The sequence below is a fragment of the Pseudochaenichthys georgianus genome, chromosome 24 (genome assembly GCF_902827115.2).
Source record: "Pseudochaenichthys georgianus chromosome 24, fPseGeo1.2, whole genome shotgun sequence".
In the NCBI taxonomy this organism is placed as follows: Eukaryota; Metazoa; Chordata; class Actinopteri; order Perciformes; family Channichthyidae; genus Pseudochaenichthys; species Pseudochaenichthys georgianus.
In genome coordinates this window covers 16,376,288-16,395,156 of record NC_047526.1, presented here as the reverse complement: position 1 = coordinate 16,395,156, position 18,869 = coordinate 16,376,288, and the positions used below count along the sequence as shown (strand labels likewise).

Here is an 18,869-nt window from a genome sequence, read left to right as displayed (position 1 = left end):
CCTTCTGATCTCAAGCTCCACCCTCTTGTCAAAAAATGTTCACCTTTGGCTCCAAAGATGTTGAAGGACAAAATGCCAAACCAGGAGCTTCAAAACAGTTGTCCACAAATTACTGGGTAACATATAGGCTCGATCGTTATAGATTTCGTTTATACATTCTATGATTTGCACTTGTGGGTCTGATCACATGACGTAAGCCCAACATTCAACTCTCTTTAAGCACTGTTTTTGTTCGCTAACAACCGCTGAGGGATATGTCTCTTTACCTGCTAAGTGCTCCTATATCTTCACCCAGGGATCTATAAAGAGAACGTTTTCACAAGCTAACTGCTCTTTGTTTGTCTGTAGTTTTGAGGAGAGCAGGAACCGTGGGGTGTACTCTGTTTACTAATTTTCCAAATCAGCTTTATTTGTTAGCATGCTAACATTGCTGTTGTTAAATGTAGAATATATGTCATTCAGTTGTTCTCTATAGCAAACATGACACCCAGCAGCTGTGTCTGAGTTTTGCGGCCTGGTTGAATCTGCCACATTGTTGTCATGACCTCCCTCACTTTCAGCTCTTGTCTTTGAACTGTATTTCAAACTTCACACAACAGCGTCTCAAGAGCTTAAGAAAAAACAATGCATGTCCTCTCCGGCTTAAATGAGGCTAGGGTTTTAAGATCTGGTTAATTGTTGTTTTTTCCCTGTGTTTAATTATGAAAAGACCAAAGAACTGTCATTGCTGCTGTCTAATTCCACCATGTTCCGCTAATTATGTTGTGTTAATAGAGGTTTTTTTGTTACTGCGTCACACTCATTAACTTAGCCGTTCGCTGCCCTTAATTGGATAAGAGGCCATTAAGTCAATTTGCTTTGATACAAATTATAGCTTCCTTACAAACATCAACCCTGACACTAACTGCTTCAAAGCACACGTAACAACACGAGACATAGCTTTCACCACGGCCTGTATAAAAATGCTATATGTTACCTTTTGTGTTGCTTCTTCCTTTCTTAAAACAAAATGCAAATGTATCAAATTTCTAAATGTAACATCACAGTTTTAATCCTACATAAGAAATGTATCTCTTCACATCTGCACATAACAACACAAAGAAATGTGCACACAAGGACTTCTTCTAAATCAGGGGGAGATGTGTCACTTGCTGCTGCATCCTCTGGTTGCAGATACAACGCAGCTCTATAGATTTAATAAGGGTCAGTCTGGAAAGAGAAGCTCTACAAAACTCCAAAATGTCAGACACTGCGGTATCATCACTCACAGAGTAAATGGGCTTCTTTTTCCAGCATCTCCCTTTTGTCTTTTTCTTCGTGATCCTCCTGGGTCCGGAGCACGGCGGGGAAGCTGCGAACTGATATGCAATTATTTAAAGCAGCATGTAAAATACAAAGTTTGAGGTAGACTGATGAAGCAACACAGTGATGTGTCAGTGATACATTTAATTTATGTAGAATTCAAGTTGTCCTACTTAAGACTAAAGCAAGCTACATTCTCTTCCATGTTCACATTACACTGCCTGCTACCATGTTTTAACATCTCAGAGTTAATATCAAGCATTCAACACAAGGCCCGGTATAGACAGAAAACAGACTGACACCAGCACTGCTTTCCAATCCCCAGTACCCCTGTTCCCATACCCACACATGCCCCCAATTACCCTATGAGCACCACATGTGCAACATCATTAATAAGATTCACTAATAATGGTGGCGAGCTCCATTGGCCATGAGTGAGATTTGACTAATTACTGTAATTGTATTGGAGTCATGCTCATTAAATATGAAAATTGTGTTCTGTGAAATGAATGGGTTTTCATGATCACTCTTGTATGGACAGGCAAGAAATAAATTAGAGAACAGTTTCTCGGTGCGCAATTAACAAAGTACAGCACACACACAGCTATCTGCCACACCCCACGGTCTGCTAATATAATGTGTTTGTGTGTGTGTGTGTATTTTTCAGGATGTTTTGCCATTACTTGTTGCTTATGATTCTCTTTACACGCACTGTACGCATGACCTGCTTGCCCATGAAACGTTGAAATGTTAATATTGCTCAGAGCATATAATTGCAATTGTAATGATGTTTTTCTTTATCTTTTAAAGAGAAGTTTATAGAGTTCTCTTGATTTGATTTCATAATGCATGTATTTTATATCAGGTGTTTTCTCTTTTTCTGGTCTGGTTGTACAAATGTATGAAGGAGAGTAAGACATGACAAACATTGGACTATATGCCCTGAACACAATTTGTATCTCTTATTTTTTAACCACATTTCTAAACCTGTAACGGCTGAAAGTGTTTTTTTTTTTAACCAAAATGTGCGATAACTGCCATACGTAAAGAAAAGCAATGTACTATCACACACTTAAAATCCATGTTGTATAGTGATTTAAAGATTTCTTGCCATAAGCAATTAGATGGAAAAAAATGCCCTATCCAAACACAACAGGATTTGCCGGTGACTCTTCACTGTAACTTTTGTTCATACTTCTTTCGATCATCTCTGGGGATTTCAGCAGCTGTCAGGACTCCAGAGCCTAGACGACAGCGTCTGGGAGTGGCTACGTCCCCGAGGAGCAGAGCATCTTTATTCCCCCCTCCCTTGTTTCTGCATGCTCAAGTTGTTTGAGAAATCTTGCAATGCAAATGTGGTACTTACCTTTACCGCCCAGTAACAAAACGGTGTCACACTCTCAGTGTTCTGTGAAAGCCCTAATTTTGTCTGAGGAGATATAGAGGTGAGGAGAGGCAGGTAAACAAAGCATAATGGAGGTCAAATGCTAATGAGCGCTCCATTTGTTACGTCTGGCTCCCTGCAAAGGCAAAGTAACAACGTCAGAGGCGCCCAGACATAATAAATCATCCCAATAAATAATAAACCTTAAGATTCATAGAAGACTTCATGGTATTCATAGTGCCACCTCGAATTAATTTACAACCAAGTGCTGATTGTTCTCGTGTGGCCATATTTAAATGGTCCCATTTTAGGCCACATGCAAGACAGCAAGATGCTTGCAAGTCCATTTTCAGGCCCAACACCCTACCATATCATTTCCATCTGCTCACTGGTTAATGGGGTAAGACCAGAGAGAACCCCACTCTGAACTGTAATGTAACTTGCTTTAGTTGAGATACAGGCCATAATGCTGCAAGACTTGAACAGATGCAATGCCATGCGGGGTTTGCAGCTGTTGCGAGGCCTTAGAAAAACCCACAGCTGTCCCCTCTCTGTCTGAGTCCCCAAAGTGAAAGGAGACAAAAATACATACGTGACTGATGAGGTGATGAAACACCCAAAGAGGCAGGTGGATTTTGAGTATCACAGGTAGTAAAGTGCACCATTTGAAAGCATATTTATCTCCTGCACCCTCTGAACAGCAGAGGTACTGTCCCTCAGTCACTGGGGCTGCCTATAGATGGCGCTCAACTCATTTTGAAAACAACAGCCTTTTCTCAGGGATGTCCATCACAAAGTGCCACAGACTGCACGCCGGTGGGGATGAGCTGCGGAGAAAGGCACCCTTACCTGTCCTTGAGCCAGGCGACAGAGGGAGAGAAAAAAAAAAGTAGATTCAGCATGTATGGACGCTGTAGCCGGCAGCCATAAATCATGACCTTCTTCAATTTACACAGGGAGCATATTGATGGTTTCCTATCTCCTTCACTCACTTTCACCTAGTTACATTGTCCAAGACAACACCACTCCGGGTAACCATGACTGACACTTTGCAGCCTATTCTCAGAGGACTCTCACCTCCGCCGCTGAATAATCCTCACATGAGGCAAAAGGAAGGAGTGTGAGTGTACGGTGGCGGGGACAGTACAAGGTTGCACTAACAGTGTGATCATAGATTTTCTGAAAGAGGAAGGCAACAAGGTTGGCTGATTAACAGACCGCAGGGTGACAGTGTCAATGCCCTTTCTTAAGCACAGGCAGGCCTTACGACTGGTGACGATTTAAGGAGAATAAAACATGGTTTGCAAGATGGAAAGTCACTCTGAGGACAGTGGGCCATGCCCTAATTCCCTCCAGCAAGACTGAAAACAGAGAAAGAATACTCACAAAAGAGAGGGTGGAGCTGAGAAGTGACCAGTGTTTTCTTTAAGTGTTTTCTATGTTTCAGTTATTGTTCAGCAGTCCCTAAGTGTCAATGGGTGACACCTCACTACACTAGCATACTGGTGTTGCTGCAGAACAAACCACAAGTTAATACACAGTTGTTATTTTCAGCAATAACATGGAGTGGCGGGCGTAGCCGGGCCAAGAGAATAAATAAAAAATGAAAAAGTGACAAGCCCATTTATTTGTTTAATTCAATCTTCTGTTGAGAGATCTTTTCGCTGGACATCGTAGCTGATTTTGTTTAAGGGAATGGTTTGTGGCAGGCTGATTAAACACAGACTTACTCCCCCAACCCCCATATTGGCTGAAGTTGAAAGCCCAGTAAATGAAATGACTTCCACAGGATTGTACCACAAAGGACGGGAGTGCATTCAGCCAGTGTTGTAGCCAACGCAAGGTCAAACGGGACATTGTGTAGACAGCTAACCAACTGACAGTCAGGGCAGGAGGATGCCGTTACACCCCAAGGCACCGTCTCGCTAAATGTACAAGTACACAGACAGATGCGCATATACATGATGGGTCAGGCTGGGCACCGTTTGACTGTACATTATATACGCCGATATCAGGGCAATGCTGCACTCTAGCACTCGATACAAATATGTCTGATAAAAGCATTGTATCAGTATTCACTATTATTTTGTTGATATCTATTTAATAAAAAAATGTTACCAGGAAAATTGGATGATCCGGAGTAGCTAAAAGCAACAACACATTACAGCAAACATGTAAAAGTTACTTTATATTACAGCCTGTATTGCTTTGAAGTAATTTGCATATTTCCGAAGGCATGTATGTTTATAAAACCTTGACAGTATGAAGATATTTTATTATTTTAGAATTAACCTGTTTTCTTTTTTCTTGAGGTGTAAATGTGTGTATTACTGCAAATGATATTTTGAATATTTTGTGTAAAATACCCCCTCAAACATTTTTGTAATTGTGTAATGTGGGTAAAATCATCATTGTAGGAGGAAAATATTGTATCTTGCAATTTAATATATTTGTTGAAAACTTAAACCAGAATTATTGTTCCATAAAATATGTATTCTTTAAGTGAAACTTGTCATTAAATATGTTACAAAGACGTTTTTTTAGAAGATTATTTTCTTCCCATGTTCATTAGTAAGAAATAAATTGCAGTGATTACATAAACCATGTGATTTTATTGTCACTGTACATTCAGTGCATTGTTAGATCTGACTCACTCCAAAAAAAGCATATATTTACACATGGGTACATTAGGCATGGACACAACAAACAAAACACAAGAGAATGCCACACAATACTGTCCAGTGAAACCCAGCTGTGGTTGGCTTTTTGCTTCTTCATCCCAACATTTTCACATTATTTGTGTCTCTCCAGGACTGTGTGTGCATAGTTACCCTGTCTTTTTCCAAACATAGGGTACGTTTATAATTACAATGAACCAAAGCTCCCTTTTAACTTGATTCATATATCAGAATTTCTAACATATTGCTTTTGAGGGGAGTAAACCTCTTGAGTAATCATATGTCTACGGTACACACACCTAAGCAGGGTCCTTTTATACACCGCGGAGCAGAACGGCCAGGGAGGTTCCTCCATGTTTTATGTAAATCTCGTCATCTCAGAGTGCATGGAGATAAGATAAGTCCGCAAATGGAACAGCGAATAAGCAGCTTTCTCCTCTGAGGAATGTGTTCCCCAATTGCAGCAGGTTCATCTACATTTTTTTAATACCCAGTCAGTGATGTCACTTTATTTCTGTGCCACTGATTCCCAGGAGAAACCCATGGCCCGCTTCCAAGCCCAGTGTAAGTTTCAAAATATGAATTGAGGTATAGGGTCTAGACTACTACTTCACTCGCTATACGTCCTGCTGTGCTCATAAACAAAACGGACGGCAACACAGAGCGTTTGTTTCAGCTTTGAGAGACACAAAGACACAGTAAAGAAAAAAAACATCCCACCTTAGACCAAATATAACAGACTCAATACAGTGATTTATATTACACAGCTATTCAGGTGGGCCCTAAATGTGTGTTGAAGTTGCTGATACATTATGAAAAATTCATTAACGGGCAAATGAAACAAACAATCATCGTAATATCAATGCACAGCAGCTACAGTATAGTATGGTGAAATATGCACAATACATTTGCGGCGTACAGCTCTGTACAGTATGCCCACGTTGTAAACAAAGCACAGCTAAATGTCCGTCTGATGCTCCACAACACAAGGGAACTTAGGTGGCCATATTTGCCTTGCATAGCCCAGTGATCGCTCTGTTATGAAACTATTACAGACACCCATGAAATCGCCTTTGTAAAGGTTTAGACAAACCCTCCCCGCCGTCAACCGAAATAAAATGTCTCTCGTCCCCAAGGTAGAGCCAAAGCAGAAATTTAATTGCTCCATTTCTATTGAGAATTTCAGCTTAGGAGACAATTAGAATTAATTGGATGTAGTAGAACCGTTTTAGAACTCTGAAAATAAATTAGGCATTTTTCTTTTATTTTCTCATGTTCATTTGAGAAGAAGGGAAAGTTAGGAAACAATTATCCTTCTTCAAAGTGCACAGAGGAGGTACGTGAAGAAGAGGAGAGAAGGTCAGTTTGCATGTTGTGGTCAAGCTTTTGGCCAGAAACAGTCTCCTTTAACCATGGTAACATGAAAAACATCGGTAGTTTCATCTCTTACTTCACACGGTGTCTTATATCGACAAAGTGACAGATGTCTAATCAACATATAGACTAAACAAAAAAGAAAAAAGGTCTTCAGCTTGTTTAGCGGTCATCCCGACCATCGTAGGATTAAAGGATGGTACAACAAAATAACAGACTGGATGATAAGCAGAATAAAAGGTTTAAAAGTTTCAAAAGGTTTAATGTATAACACATTATTATACTGTTAACAACCACAATGGTCTGGCTGGCTCAAAATGCAGTTTTATAAACTTTAAGATATTTACGCTTTGGTTTGCTTCTGTACAGCGGAGACTCATCCCTCAATTTATTTGGGGATGAATTAGCTGGTTACTCATTAGGGAAGTGCATCGTGGGAATTGTATCCTCTACTGTATTGGGTTATATTTATCTATGCATCGCATTACAGTGAATCAATAGCGTCTGTTCCTGTGGGGATCATTTCAAGTGTAGAAAGTGGCGAACGTCTTATACTTGGCTTTATGTTTTATTCTTGTTTGGGCAGAAGCTAATTGCACTTTAAAACACTTTAGATTAACGGCTGCTTCAAAGTGTTCGTAAGGGACAATATCTGTCTCACTAAAGTCCTACAGCAGCTGATTATTGTTATATTTTGATCTTATGATAATACGTTTATTGCAATCACTTAATTGATTGATTTATTTTAATAATTTGGCAACTGGTTTACAATGTATATAGTTTAACCTGTGTCAGTGTTTGTAGAAATGGACAGAGTGCCCTTTTGAATGATGAGCAAAATCATTTTTGAAGATGCAGACTGACAGAAAGCTGTAATCTGAGAGCTGATAAAATACAAATGTAACAGTAATTCAAGTTATTCTCAGAAAGTGTCATTATATTGTTTAACAGGCTGCCAGATTACTTTTGAACAAACACGAAGACAAAGAGACTCAAAACTCTCAAGTGAAAAAAAGAAAATTGCATTATTTCTTTTGATCTTGCCACCCTAAAGATAGCTCACGATAGCTCACAATTATGAGATAATATAAATTATCTGTAAAGCTTAAGCTATGACTATTGTGTGTAGTTGCAAACCAAAACATCTCTAATGGAAGCTTATGGATGGGTGCGTTTCAGAAGGATTATGCCAAATATTTACCCAGCCTTCATGAAGAAGTTACGGTTTTGTTATTTATAAATGACAATGAAAAATATTCGAGTCATATTTAAAAGTTTTCACCCTCAGGGGCCACGATATTTCCCCTGTAGTTCACACCGAGAACAAAATACAGGATCAAAATATATTTTTAAGTTTAGATGAAGCTAACACGTAGACTTTGGTATCACACAGGACTTAAAATGAACAAAAGATAAACTGAAAATAATACCATCAACAAAGTGACATTTGTTGTTTGAGCATAGAACCTAAGCAAAACCTACACAACATAATGCAATCTAATACCGCACCGTCACAAACTACGGCCTCTACATTTAGAGTTGAATCAGCACCTATGTGACACAGAGTGAACATTAAATAAACTTCACAATGGTAGTATTTATTGCAGGGCTATCAGGTTTCATTACAGAGCGTTTTAGATTGCATTCAATTGCATAGATGTTTCTGTAATTGATTTAAATTAAATAAACTTTTCTTTAACAAGCCATACGGTTTAAAAGCTCTCCGCACAAATATAGCTTATCTTGTGTTTTTTTCACAGTATGCTTAGTTTCCAATATTAATGTATAACACTGAACAGAGAATTGAGGACGGGGTTTAGTGTTAATAAGAAAAAAACACTGACTGAGGCTCGGAGCTGGCTAGTACAATACCCATTATTGCCATTTATCCACCGATGCTTAGTGCAAACTCTTTGTGAACTGTGATCACCGGCCAACCATTGTCCCTCTGAAAGCACCAAGTTGACTAAAACTGAGTCGATGAAGCTACTACGAGGTAAATATATTACGAGGAAATCGAGAATCCCACAGTACCACTTTCTTTGCAGACGAATATAAGAATATGTCTAACAATTCTCGCCCCTGCCCAGTGCAATTTCACACAATATACAGTACACATATTATATGTAGACCAGTTAGAGACTATTGCTTTAACAGCTGAGATTCGAAAATATGAGAGAAACAAAAACACTTAATGTGGCTACGTGGCCGTACAGTTCTTTAGGACATTTATATTAACACGCTTTGTTTTGAGATGAAAATAAGATAAGAAACAAATTCACAGAAGCTTCAGGTGATATAGAGCAAAGGGCCTCTGGTTATAACAAGACCTCAGTTGCCTGATTTCTGTACAGAACGTCTTTATATACATCCTCATGATCCCATGTCAATCAAGTTGATATTCACCCTTTTTTTAAACCATTTCTAGTCCCTTTTCCTGTTATGTTTATTACCATTAAAAGTGTTAAAATGACTCAGTAGTCCACGCTTCATCCTCTCTTTGTCAATTGGCACACCACCTTATTATTTTTTATGGGCTGTCCCTCGCCTCCCGTTGGGTGATGCAGCTGTCTGTCAAACATCTGGCCCGGGTGTCAAGCCTTGGCCTCCAACATCTCGAGGAATAGTTTGTGCATGGGGACTTTGCCCTGCATTTTGATGCTGTAGAAGTGCTGCACGGCCTTGGTGGCGGTCTGCCGGAGCAGAGGAAGGGTCATCAGCAACTTGCCCGCCCGCCTGGGGTCCTCCGGATGCTGGCCCTCAAAGTCCTGCAGAGCCTCGTGGAGGGAGTCCTGGAGCCTCTGGACGGCCTCGATGTTCTCTATGTGCATGGAGTCTGGAGAAGGACACAAGAGAGAACATTTAATCAACCTATTCCAAAGCTTTGTATTAAATGACAAACAAATGAACATTTTCTATTGACCTGCAGTATGACGAAAACTACTTTTGCAGCAGCATCCCCCAGCTTTACATTCAGCTGCTTGTCTTTGCAAACATGTAATTTTGGAGAGAGGTTTTCTCTTGGTAGTAGTTAATGACGCTCCTTAAATAAATGCCTACGCGTGGCCGGGACTCTAGGGAGAGAGGTACTGTAGGTCCGTATAAATATACGGCGGGGACAGGAAAAAGATTCATTTCTTTTGGTATCATGGACCACATACATCCCCCCCTGCTAATGAATTCAGATGGCTGCATTACTGGGATATCGTTCAGCTGAATGATGGCGGCAGATGGCCTTCATTTCCATAAGAAAGAGCAGTTGGCCCCCTTATGTATAGGCTCTAAAATAAAACCAGTTGAGACTTATTAAAAACTGCTCTCCATGTATAAGTCTACAAGTCAGGGGAAGGAAAAAAACAGGCTTGTCCTCCAAAGGACAAACGGACAGAGAGCGTTTTAATGAACAAGCAGCGGATTGCTTTCAGCCAATTCCAATGCACAGACTTATATCGGGTCTAATCTGTGTATGTATCATATCCACATTTTATTAACTGACACAATTGTGCACAACAAAATGGGAATTTAATTCAGTATTATAACATTCGAAAAACATCTCATCTTGGTATAACAGAATAAGAGTGTCTCGTCTCCTCCTAAACACACCGTGTCCCTGAATTTAAAGTGAACGTGGCTCCTGATTGACGTGTGTGAGTGAATTAGATCGCCTCAGCTATGTGTCATGAAAGTTGTGAAATGAAGTAAGACCGCGTATAAACATGTAAATGAGGCATACAAAAGGAAAGTACAAGGCTAATTATGTTCCTAACTGACTGATTAAGTCTCTTTTACCAGTCGCCTTCCGTGTAAATTGCGTTTCTATCTTGGGAAATTAACTAGGCTATGTGGACCGCACATGTGTTCCAGCTCTCTTCATTTGAAACCTTCATGTTAATACTGATCTGATCCTCGTTTGGCTGTGCGAGCATATGTGTGTGTGTGTGTGTGTGTGTGTGTGTGTGTGTGTGTGTGTGTGTGTGTGTGTGTGTGTGTGTGTGTGTGTGTGTGTGTGTGTGTGTGTGACTCAGTGAGAGAGAGGAGGAGAAGAGGGAATATGCTTTTCAAATGTGTGTCAGCGTGTGTGTGTAAATGCACAGCGTTTCACATGTGTTGAAGGAGTTTACCGGCGGAATGCAAAACTAACTTTGAAGAAACAATTTCCATGTAATCCGTCAGCAGCCTGGCGTCAATCCCGTCGATACTCCGCTAATTACAAAATCAATGGCCATGAATTTCGACAGCTGTCACACCCACAGGACCCCTGCTGCCGAAGCTCTGCGAGAACTGTGTTCAAACGAGCCGAAGCTGCCCTCTCGCCCTCCCTGAGCCTCCCCCTCAACCCCTGCCTTCCTCTCTCACACTTCTCCCTTACCTTTACATCCCTGTCTTTCCATAACCCCCCACCCATTTATCCTCCTCTCCCATGGAGAGTTTGTCATCAGAAGACTAAAGCTCTGGGCTCAGCATTTTTCATTTTTCAGTCAGGCAGGAGAAAAGACTCCTAACAGGCATTGATTAGTGGGGGACAGGCCCGGCCTCATGAAAAGCAAACTGTCGATACGGGCGCAGCATCTTCACATTGGAACAAACGAGGCCCGTCGCTCCCCACCGCTCATTCCACTCCACTTAACACATTTTATTGACAGCCCCTGTTTTCCTAATGAAATGCTAAATATATCTCCCTGGGCTGTGGCGCGCTGGCAGCCACTGTTATGGAGATGGAGAGAATGAGAGCGCAATGTGACAGTCTCTCACACACACACCCGCATATGTGCACACAAATTAAAAAGGAGATGCACACACACATTCACGCACATTGAGCATTGCATTAAGCAAGCACGCTGCTGACCTTTTTGTCCCCTCTTATCAGGTACCCTTCAGCGGGGAAGTGATCGGCTCACCAGATATAACCAATCACCTGACATTTTTTTTGTTTTATTTAATTGTTTGCTTTAATTGAATGCCGACTATCTAGATTTATTTAAGATTTCACATAGAGATGTACCTTCCTGTCAAGCTTGTGACGTATTCTTGTTTGTAAAGTAAAATAGGAAGGAAATAAGGATACAATAACTTTATATTTGGTAGTTCTTGATGCTACCAAAGAAAAACCATTTGGTAAGTCATGTGCTTAAACCAAAAGTAAAAAAAGTAAAAGCCCTGAAATATATATTTGTTGTGTGTTGCCACCCTTTAACGTTTCGTGTTGAAGAAAACAACAACAAGGTATTCTTGGTGTCTTCCCGCATTCTCCCAAAAATACTCATCAAAAGCATTAATTGGTATATTTGGAAATATTGGTGTCTCCAGAATGTCAAATAAAATGATGTGGGTCTGAATAAAGGTTTTGCTGCACTGCATCAGTTAATTCTATTTTATTTGTATTTACTTGCAATATTTTATCTGTTTTATTGTGTTGCACTGTTGGAGGAGCCTGTGACCTAAGATTTTCACTGACATAACTACTGTAGCTATGTACACATGAAAATAAAAGCCTTGAATCTTAATAGTCACAGACAGTGGTATTGAGGAGGTAAACTGTACCTGAGTTGGCGAGTGCGATGGCTTTGAGCGTGACGAACTCTTCCTTCTCCATGCGCAGCTTCTTGTAGCGTCGCACCAGCGGCAGGATGGCGACGTGCAGGTCCAGCAGGCCTGAGACCCTCGCCTGCTCCTCGTCCACCACGTAGTCCTCTGCGTATACTATCTCGTCCTCGCAGGGCAGCGAGCGAAACACGATGCTCAGCACCAGGATCTCCATCCAGGCGCTCTGCAGTAGACTCATCTGGTCTGCCAGCGAGAGAGTGGAAAAACCTGCAGAAACCAAAATAAACTAATGTTATTTTTGGGAGATTTCCTTTCCATGTATTGCTGCACTCACTCACATGACCGTGAGATCAACCCATTAACTTCACTGCACTGTAAACGGCCGACTCAAGTCCTCAATGTGTTTTATGGGCTGTGTATACAACCCTGTATAATCCCCGGAGAAGTCCAACATGAAACAGAGGCCGATGGCTGTATGTGGTGGCTTAAAGGAAGAATATAAATCAGTCAAGTATGGAGGCCTTTGAAACATGAGCTAGCGCTGCTTCCACCATCAACCGTCCACAGTCAGCCCTCTCCACCTCATAGACACATGACACACCGCTTAGTGATGTGACACACCCTTAAACCTAGTCACCTCTCACTCTGGTCATGCTACAGAAGAGAGAAAACTAAATGAATTCTTCATAGCCAAAACATTTTATTTCAAAATCAACTGAATTAATGGTCTAATATAAATGTGTTCTCAGTCACTTGATCATTGTTTCTGGTTGGTGTCACCATCTGTCATAACATGAACTCAATCCATCAAACAAGTTGCAGAAATATCTACCAATATAGCGGGTTTAATTTCTCGGATATTTTGTGTCTACTATGCCTTTATCAGATTTGTTTAATTATATGTTGTGAATCAATTAGTCATATCATTGTCAAAGAGTTTTGGATTAATGCGAAAGCTCCTTAAACCCAAAAGGATTAAACAAGGAACCAAAGGGGACGTTTGTTTTCTGTAGAGTTTAGTCGATAATATCTGTTCTAAAAAATCAAATAGCTAGGGAGAGTTACAACAACATCGACAATTGATGTGAGACAAATAAACCTCAGTTACCACTCTGATGAAGGCAAGATGGCGGAAGTACAGAAGATTATTTCAGAAGAGTTTTTGGTCTTAAATCCACACTGATCTGCATCAAGTCAGCTCTGATAGTCATATCAGTCAAAAACATACCTAATGAAATTCTCATATACTTGCATTGTTATTAACACTTGGTGACATAATGGTATTTAGATGGGAACGGTTTTCAAATGAAGTGCTGAAACAAAACCAAAACGTATTCCCTGATAGACACCATCTTGATCCTTTTGTCTCTCGTGTTCAACCTTCTGCACTCGAGGTAACAATCCCTCCAAGATCTCGAGGTCGACCCATCAACTCTCTTTGCGACAATCACACCACATCAAACAGACAGACATCTGAAAGGACCTCAAGCGCCACAATACCTTTCACTTCTCTATAGTGAATAGGAAGGTGATTGGGGGGTATTGACCAGGGCCTTGAACCCAGCACTCTGCTTACTTAAATCTGCGCTTGTATGGATGGGAATGGGGCAGGTTGACTTAAAAGGAATTCCTCCCGATGGTTCTTATCAAGCAAATAGAGAAACGACGAGGGGGAGAGAGAATGAGGGAGAGAGAAAAGAGTGCTGGGGGTGTCATTGATTAGTAGATTGTAATCAGTCCACCAAATGCGAAAGGGGGATCGATCCAAGCATCAGATCTGACAAACAGACAGTTGATGGAGGACATCCGGTACACGTTTAGTGGGGGGGGGGAAGGAAGAGAGACTACGGGATCCCTGAATGGAGATACTGTAGGCTGCATCAGGAATTCATGAATGTACTTACCATCTCCAAAACACAAGCAAATTAATGGCTTCAATCCCATCAGGTGTATTTGGAATAATAATGGAGGATCAATGACTAACGTGTGCACAAAGCGAGTCCATACAAACTCAAACTGATGTTGAAATGCTTATTATGAGTGTTTAATACATCAAACCTCCAAACTGGTTATATTCAAGCTTTGTCTCTACATTTTTTTCAACCTTTTCTAGAAAGTAGAGTCACCATCTTCAGCTGTCTCCATCTTTTTCCCCCCCAGTCTATGTTTTTATTCCCTTTCCGCTCAATTTACTGAAGCGATGGAGTGACTTCCTGGCTCCCTGGAGGTCGCCCTCGAGCTTCAGGTGTGCCGCCTGGAGGTGGCTGAGTTAAGTGTCGCTGTGGAGGGTGATTCCCCGCCATGAAATATCAATATTTTGCCCTACGGATTTACTGCCGTTTGACCAAACATGACACAGTATCGAGCCGACTGGGGAATGCCTCCCTCTCTGCAGTTTTATCCTCTTGTGATGACACAAAGCATGAACTGAGACAAGAGACACCACAGGTTTCCATAGTTTTAAGAGAAAAATCTATTATTATATACAGTATGAATCTCCACTACAAAGGAAGAGTGCAGTTAGGGAGGAATTAAGGAAGTGTTAAACGATTACAGCCTAGCAGGCAAACTGCATAAAGGGTTGTCATGTTTTCATTTTATATCTTTTAAAGCTAATTATTATACCCAATTAAACCAGTTTTAAATAGAGAGTACCCAAAATTCAGATATTTCAACCTATTACAACTAAATATACAGTATATTTATTATGTGATTTAAATTCAATTCAATTACTTTAAGATTATGCTAGTGGGTTAGATGTATAGCTACCGCCTTGTTTATTTATTTTGGATAACAAACTGAAATACAATTATGTATAGTTAAAAAAAAGACGGGGCAAGTACATTTGATTAATAGCTGTAACTCTGTGACAAACTAGCATTTAGTCTAGCTATGGCTAACGGAATGTTGCTTTAGCTGTCTAGATGAACGGCCGTAGATTATGAAGCAAGAGACATATTACAATTTGGAAAAAAAACATTAATTAAATCTGAATGAATAAATGTTGTTAATGTACATTATCTCCCAGTGTTCAAATAAGTCATAACTTGTATGTCAAATAATCTTATATATATTATAACTATTACAATGATTAGGCTCTATGGGGAGTAAGGGAAAGATCATGGTCTTGATTAAATATTGATAAAGTCAATATTTTTCAAATTAATATTGAAGCATGAGGTGCAACACTTCTTCAACATTTGATCACCATCGCCCCTGAACCAAAGTGTTTCTGTTGCCTAACCCCAATCACTTGAGGAATTCAAGATGCTAATTCTGCCGGTTTCAAAGTCCATTTAGTCTTTGTAACACTGGAATAAATAATGGTGGAACAAATCTCAATTCAAAATCTGTTTAGTAGACTGAATATCTTCCACACCCAAGGGTGCTACAGGTCACACTGAACCACTGTACCCTCGGGTTTGAACAGCATTGTGTAGGATAATTGTTTGCTGAAAAGCAGAGTGCTCTGGCTATGCAACAGTACAGTACAGGAACAAATCAGATAAGTAATTGAATCCCTATTCAGTACACTGAAGAGAGTGAGTGATTGGCAGTGAAGCTTGAAGCTGTCATTGAGAGCTGGGTCTAAAACAGACAGCAGTTCACTCTCTATTCATTTAGTATCATTACAGGCCTCCTAAGAGCCCTAATGGGCCTAATAAAAAGACAGAGGTAATAATGAGACTAGAGGGCCCGATATGAGCCGCAGGAGTAGGAGGGGGAGAGTCATGGGAACGAGAGAACAAGGAAGCCAGAGAGTGTGTGAACGATATGATGGTGGTGTGAGAGAGTTAAGGAGAGAAAGAGGGGAAAGAAGAAAGCCATGCTGAACCGAGAGAAATACCAGAGGGCGCTGGATGCAGTTGCCTGAATATAAATCTTCACATGTTGTGCACACTTACATGTTAGAGATGGTGTCTGTGTATTAACAGCTGCACAAATTAGTGGCCACCCCTGACCCCCTGACTACCGAGCTGCGATTTTGCTTCCATTTTCATGACAGTGTGTGTAACATCCAATCAGTGAATGCCTCATGATGAGTTATAGCATTTCTTTCACACACGTTTAGTAACTTTATTTAAAACGCTATGAAAACCATTTCTCCTAACAGTTTTGTTCTCGAAGGCAAACATATGTTTGTTTTGAAGCTTAGGAATAGTTGGTTTTGTATAATTAACTAAACTAAAGTAAAGGAAGTTGCAGTGGGCTTGGCGGCCATTTACCACACATATTTAAACAAAATGTCAACATGTAACATAAAATCTTCCCATGCATGTTTTCTCCCAGGTCTCTACATCTGGATGTTGAAGGACTTTTGCATTAATGGAGCAATCCGCAGTAATGACTCTTATTACCTCATCGTTAAGGCCATTTGCGCAGTGGGCTATGAGTGTAATGGTGGGAGTGGACTGTTAAACTGTAGGGACCCCTTTTGTCTTAATCGTTACTTGGTGACACTCTGACCCGCTGGCCCCGGGTAAAGTGTCCCCAGAGTGTCGCGTGCCCCTTTAATAACTCTGTCAGGTCTGCATTTAGATCTACATAGCATTTAGATCAATAGTTATACATAGAAAATGTAACAAGGATTGACGTTCCAAAATATTATATTATTACTGAACCCCTGGAGCTATATGAATACTTTTAAGAATTTGTGACTACTCTCTGATAAATATACATGATGTCATTTTAAAACTAAATGTGTTCTTTTCTTTCTTTGGAGCATTCTTTAGATCCAGATTCTCGAATGTAAGGAGCTTCTTTGTTTTATATAAATTAAATATCTTCGTGTTTTGTATTGCTGGCGGGATATATATATATTTTTAAAGATGATATATTTTGCTCTGAGAAATTGTGATGGTTATTTTATTGATAAATAAAGAACATTTTAGCCAGTTAATTAATAATGAAACTTGTGTGCTGCATTAAAATATTCAATTTGCTACATGTGCAATTTTGTACATACTCGATGGGATCAATAAGATCTACTTTGAGTCCAATCTGTGCTCCCTCCAAACACAAAGTGTCTGTTTCAACTGATAGAGATAAAAAGGATCTCAGGTTATTTGCATAACAAGTCTTATTTAAGAATTTGTCAACAAGGGCCGGGGAAATCCATCAGTATTTCCCTAAATAAATCAATGTTACTGTGTAGTCTCCTTAAGTAAGTAAGAGGATTGCTTTCTTTAAGTCTGGGATTGAAATGGAATACATTGACATGGGGCGTATCTTCCCCCCCACACAGACTCTCCCACTCCACCCAGTCAAATCAAAGGTTTCAGCTGCTCTTTATTGATTAGATTTTAGAATATGGGACTAGCTTCTCCCTTAGGTGCAGATGAGTAGCAGATGTTAATTATCCTGTGTCTGTCAGTGTGTGTTGTGTGTGTGTGTGTGTGTGTGTGTGTGTGTGTGTGTGTGTGTGTGTGTGTGTGTGTGTGTGTGTGTGTGCAACAGTCAGTGAACTACTTCAGTAATCGCATACTGTATCGTTCCAACAAATTAAAAGTATAAATGTGGGTTTTCTTGCTTGCTTTATTTTAAAGTATATCATACGAGTGTCGTCACGAATCCTGTAATCAAACCCTACAAATTAGATATTGATTTTTTTTTATTCGATGAACCAAAACAACTGCTGACATAATCCTAGTTGTATAATGTATGTAATTTGTATTTCAATTGGACCTTCTTAAATTTGGTTTTGTTCATAGAATGTTTGCCAAAGAAAGAAATAAGTATCTAACTTGAAAGTGTTAAATACGGAAATGAATATGTTTTTTTAGAAGTAAAGTATGCCAGACGACACAGTCATCCATTAGAAGCCATGTCTCTCTACCTGGGATATGTTTGGCCCAGCCGATGATGACCACCAGTTCGCGGTCGGCCAGGTCGCACAGCGTGGTCAGGGCCTTGATGTCTCCGTCGGGCATGGTGGGGTCGGGCATGGCATAGATCTTCTCCGGCTCCACCACCAACAGATGGGAAACGATCTTCGTCACTGAGAGAGAGAGGAGGACAGACGCAGAGATGAAGAGAGAGAAGAGAGAGGCGTGGTGAGACCATTTTAGGTGACAAAACAGTATTTGTTTGAGAGAAAAACAAAATGAAGAAAATGAAGAAAATATACATGTATGTTGGATTATAGTGGAGCATAGGAATGATAACAAATAAATAAAGTTTAAAAAGAAGTGGCAGTCTCAATTGAAAAAATGTATACTAATTCTATAAACACATTCTATAAATACCCCAAGTTGTGATATTGCTTATTTGATTTAAAAGCTAAATGAAGCCTCTCTGTAACGCTGAGTTGCCAAACAATTGAGCTGAGTCAGATAGAAACATCAACAACTGTGTGACTCACGTGGCTTTTTGGCAGGAGGGGCCATGCTGAGGCCGAGGTAGGCGCTGTTCTCTGCGTCCAACCTCCGCTTGTACTTCTGTCTCCCCCCTCTCACCCGGTCCAGACGTACACCTGTAAAAAAAAAAGATCACACATGTAGAAATGGCTTCCAAAAAAAGTTTAAATGAATTCAATAACAGCTACATCTATAACTACTTTGCGTGATAAAAGAATATACGCAAATACT

General features: G+C 40.2%; 1 protein-coding gene across 2 annotated transcripts in view; it reads right to left on the bottom strand.

Annotated features, from left to right (window-relative positions):
* Positions 1 to 8,573: 8,573 nt before the first annotated feature.
* The window catches only part of LOC117440345 (estrogen-related receptor gamma-like), a 37,305-nt gene continuing 27,009 nt past the window's right edge, over positions 8,574 to 18,869 (bottom strand). For both annotated transcript variants that reach the window (XM_034076667.1, XM_071201983.1), the window contains 4 exons: positions 18,644 to 18,754; positions 18,119 to 18,280; positions 12,280 to 12,549; positions 8,574 to 9,574 (listed from right to left, as the gene is read on the bottom strand). In XM_034076667.1, coding sequence (XP_033932558.1) covers positions 9,333 to 9,574; positions 12,280 to 12,549; positions 18,119 to 18,280; positions 18,644 to 18,754 — 785 coding nt within the window. In that variant the 3' untranslated portion in view covers positions 8,574 to 9,332. The remainder of the gene's footprint in view (positions 9,575 to 12,279; positions 12,550 to 18,118; positions 18,281 to 18,643; positions 18,755 to 18,869) is intronic.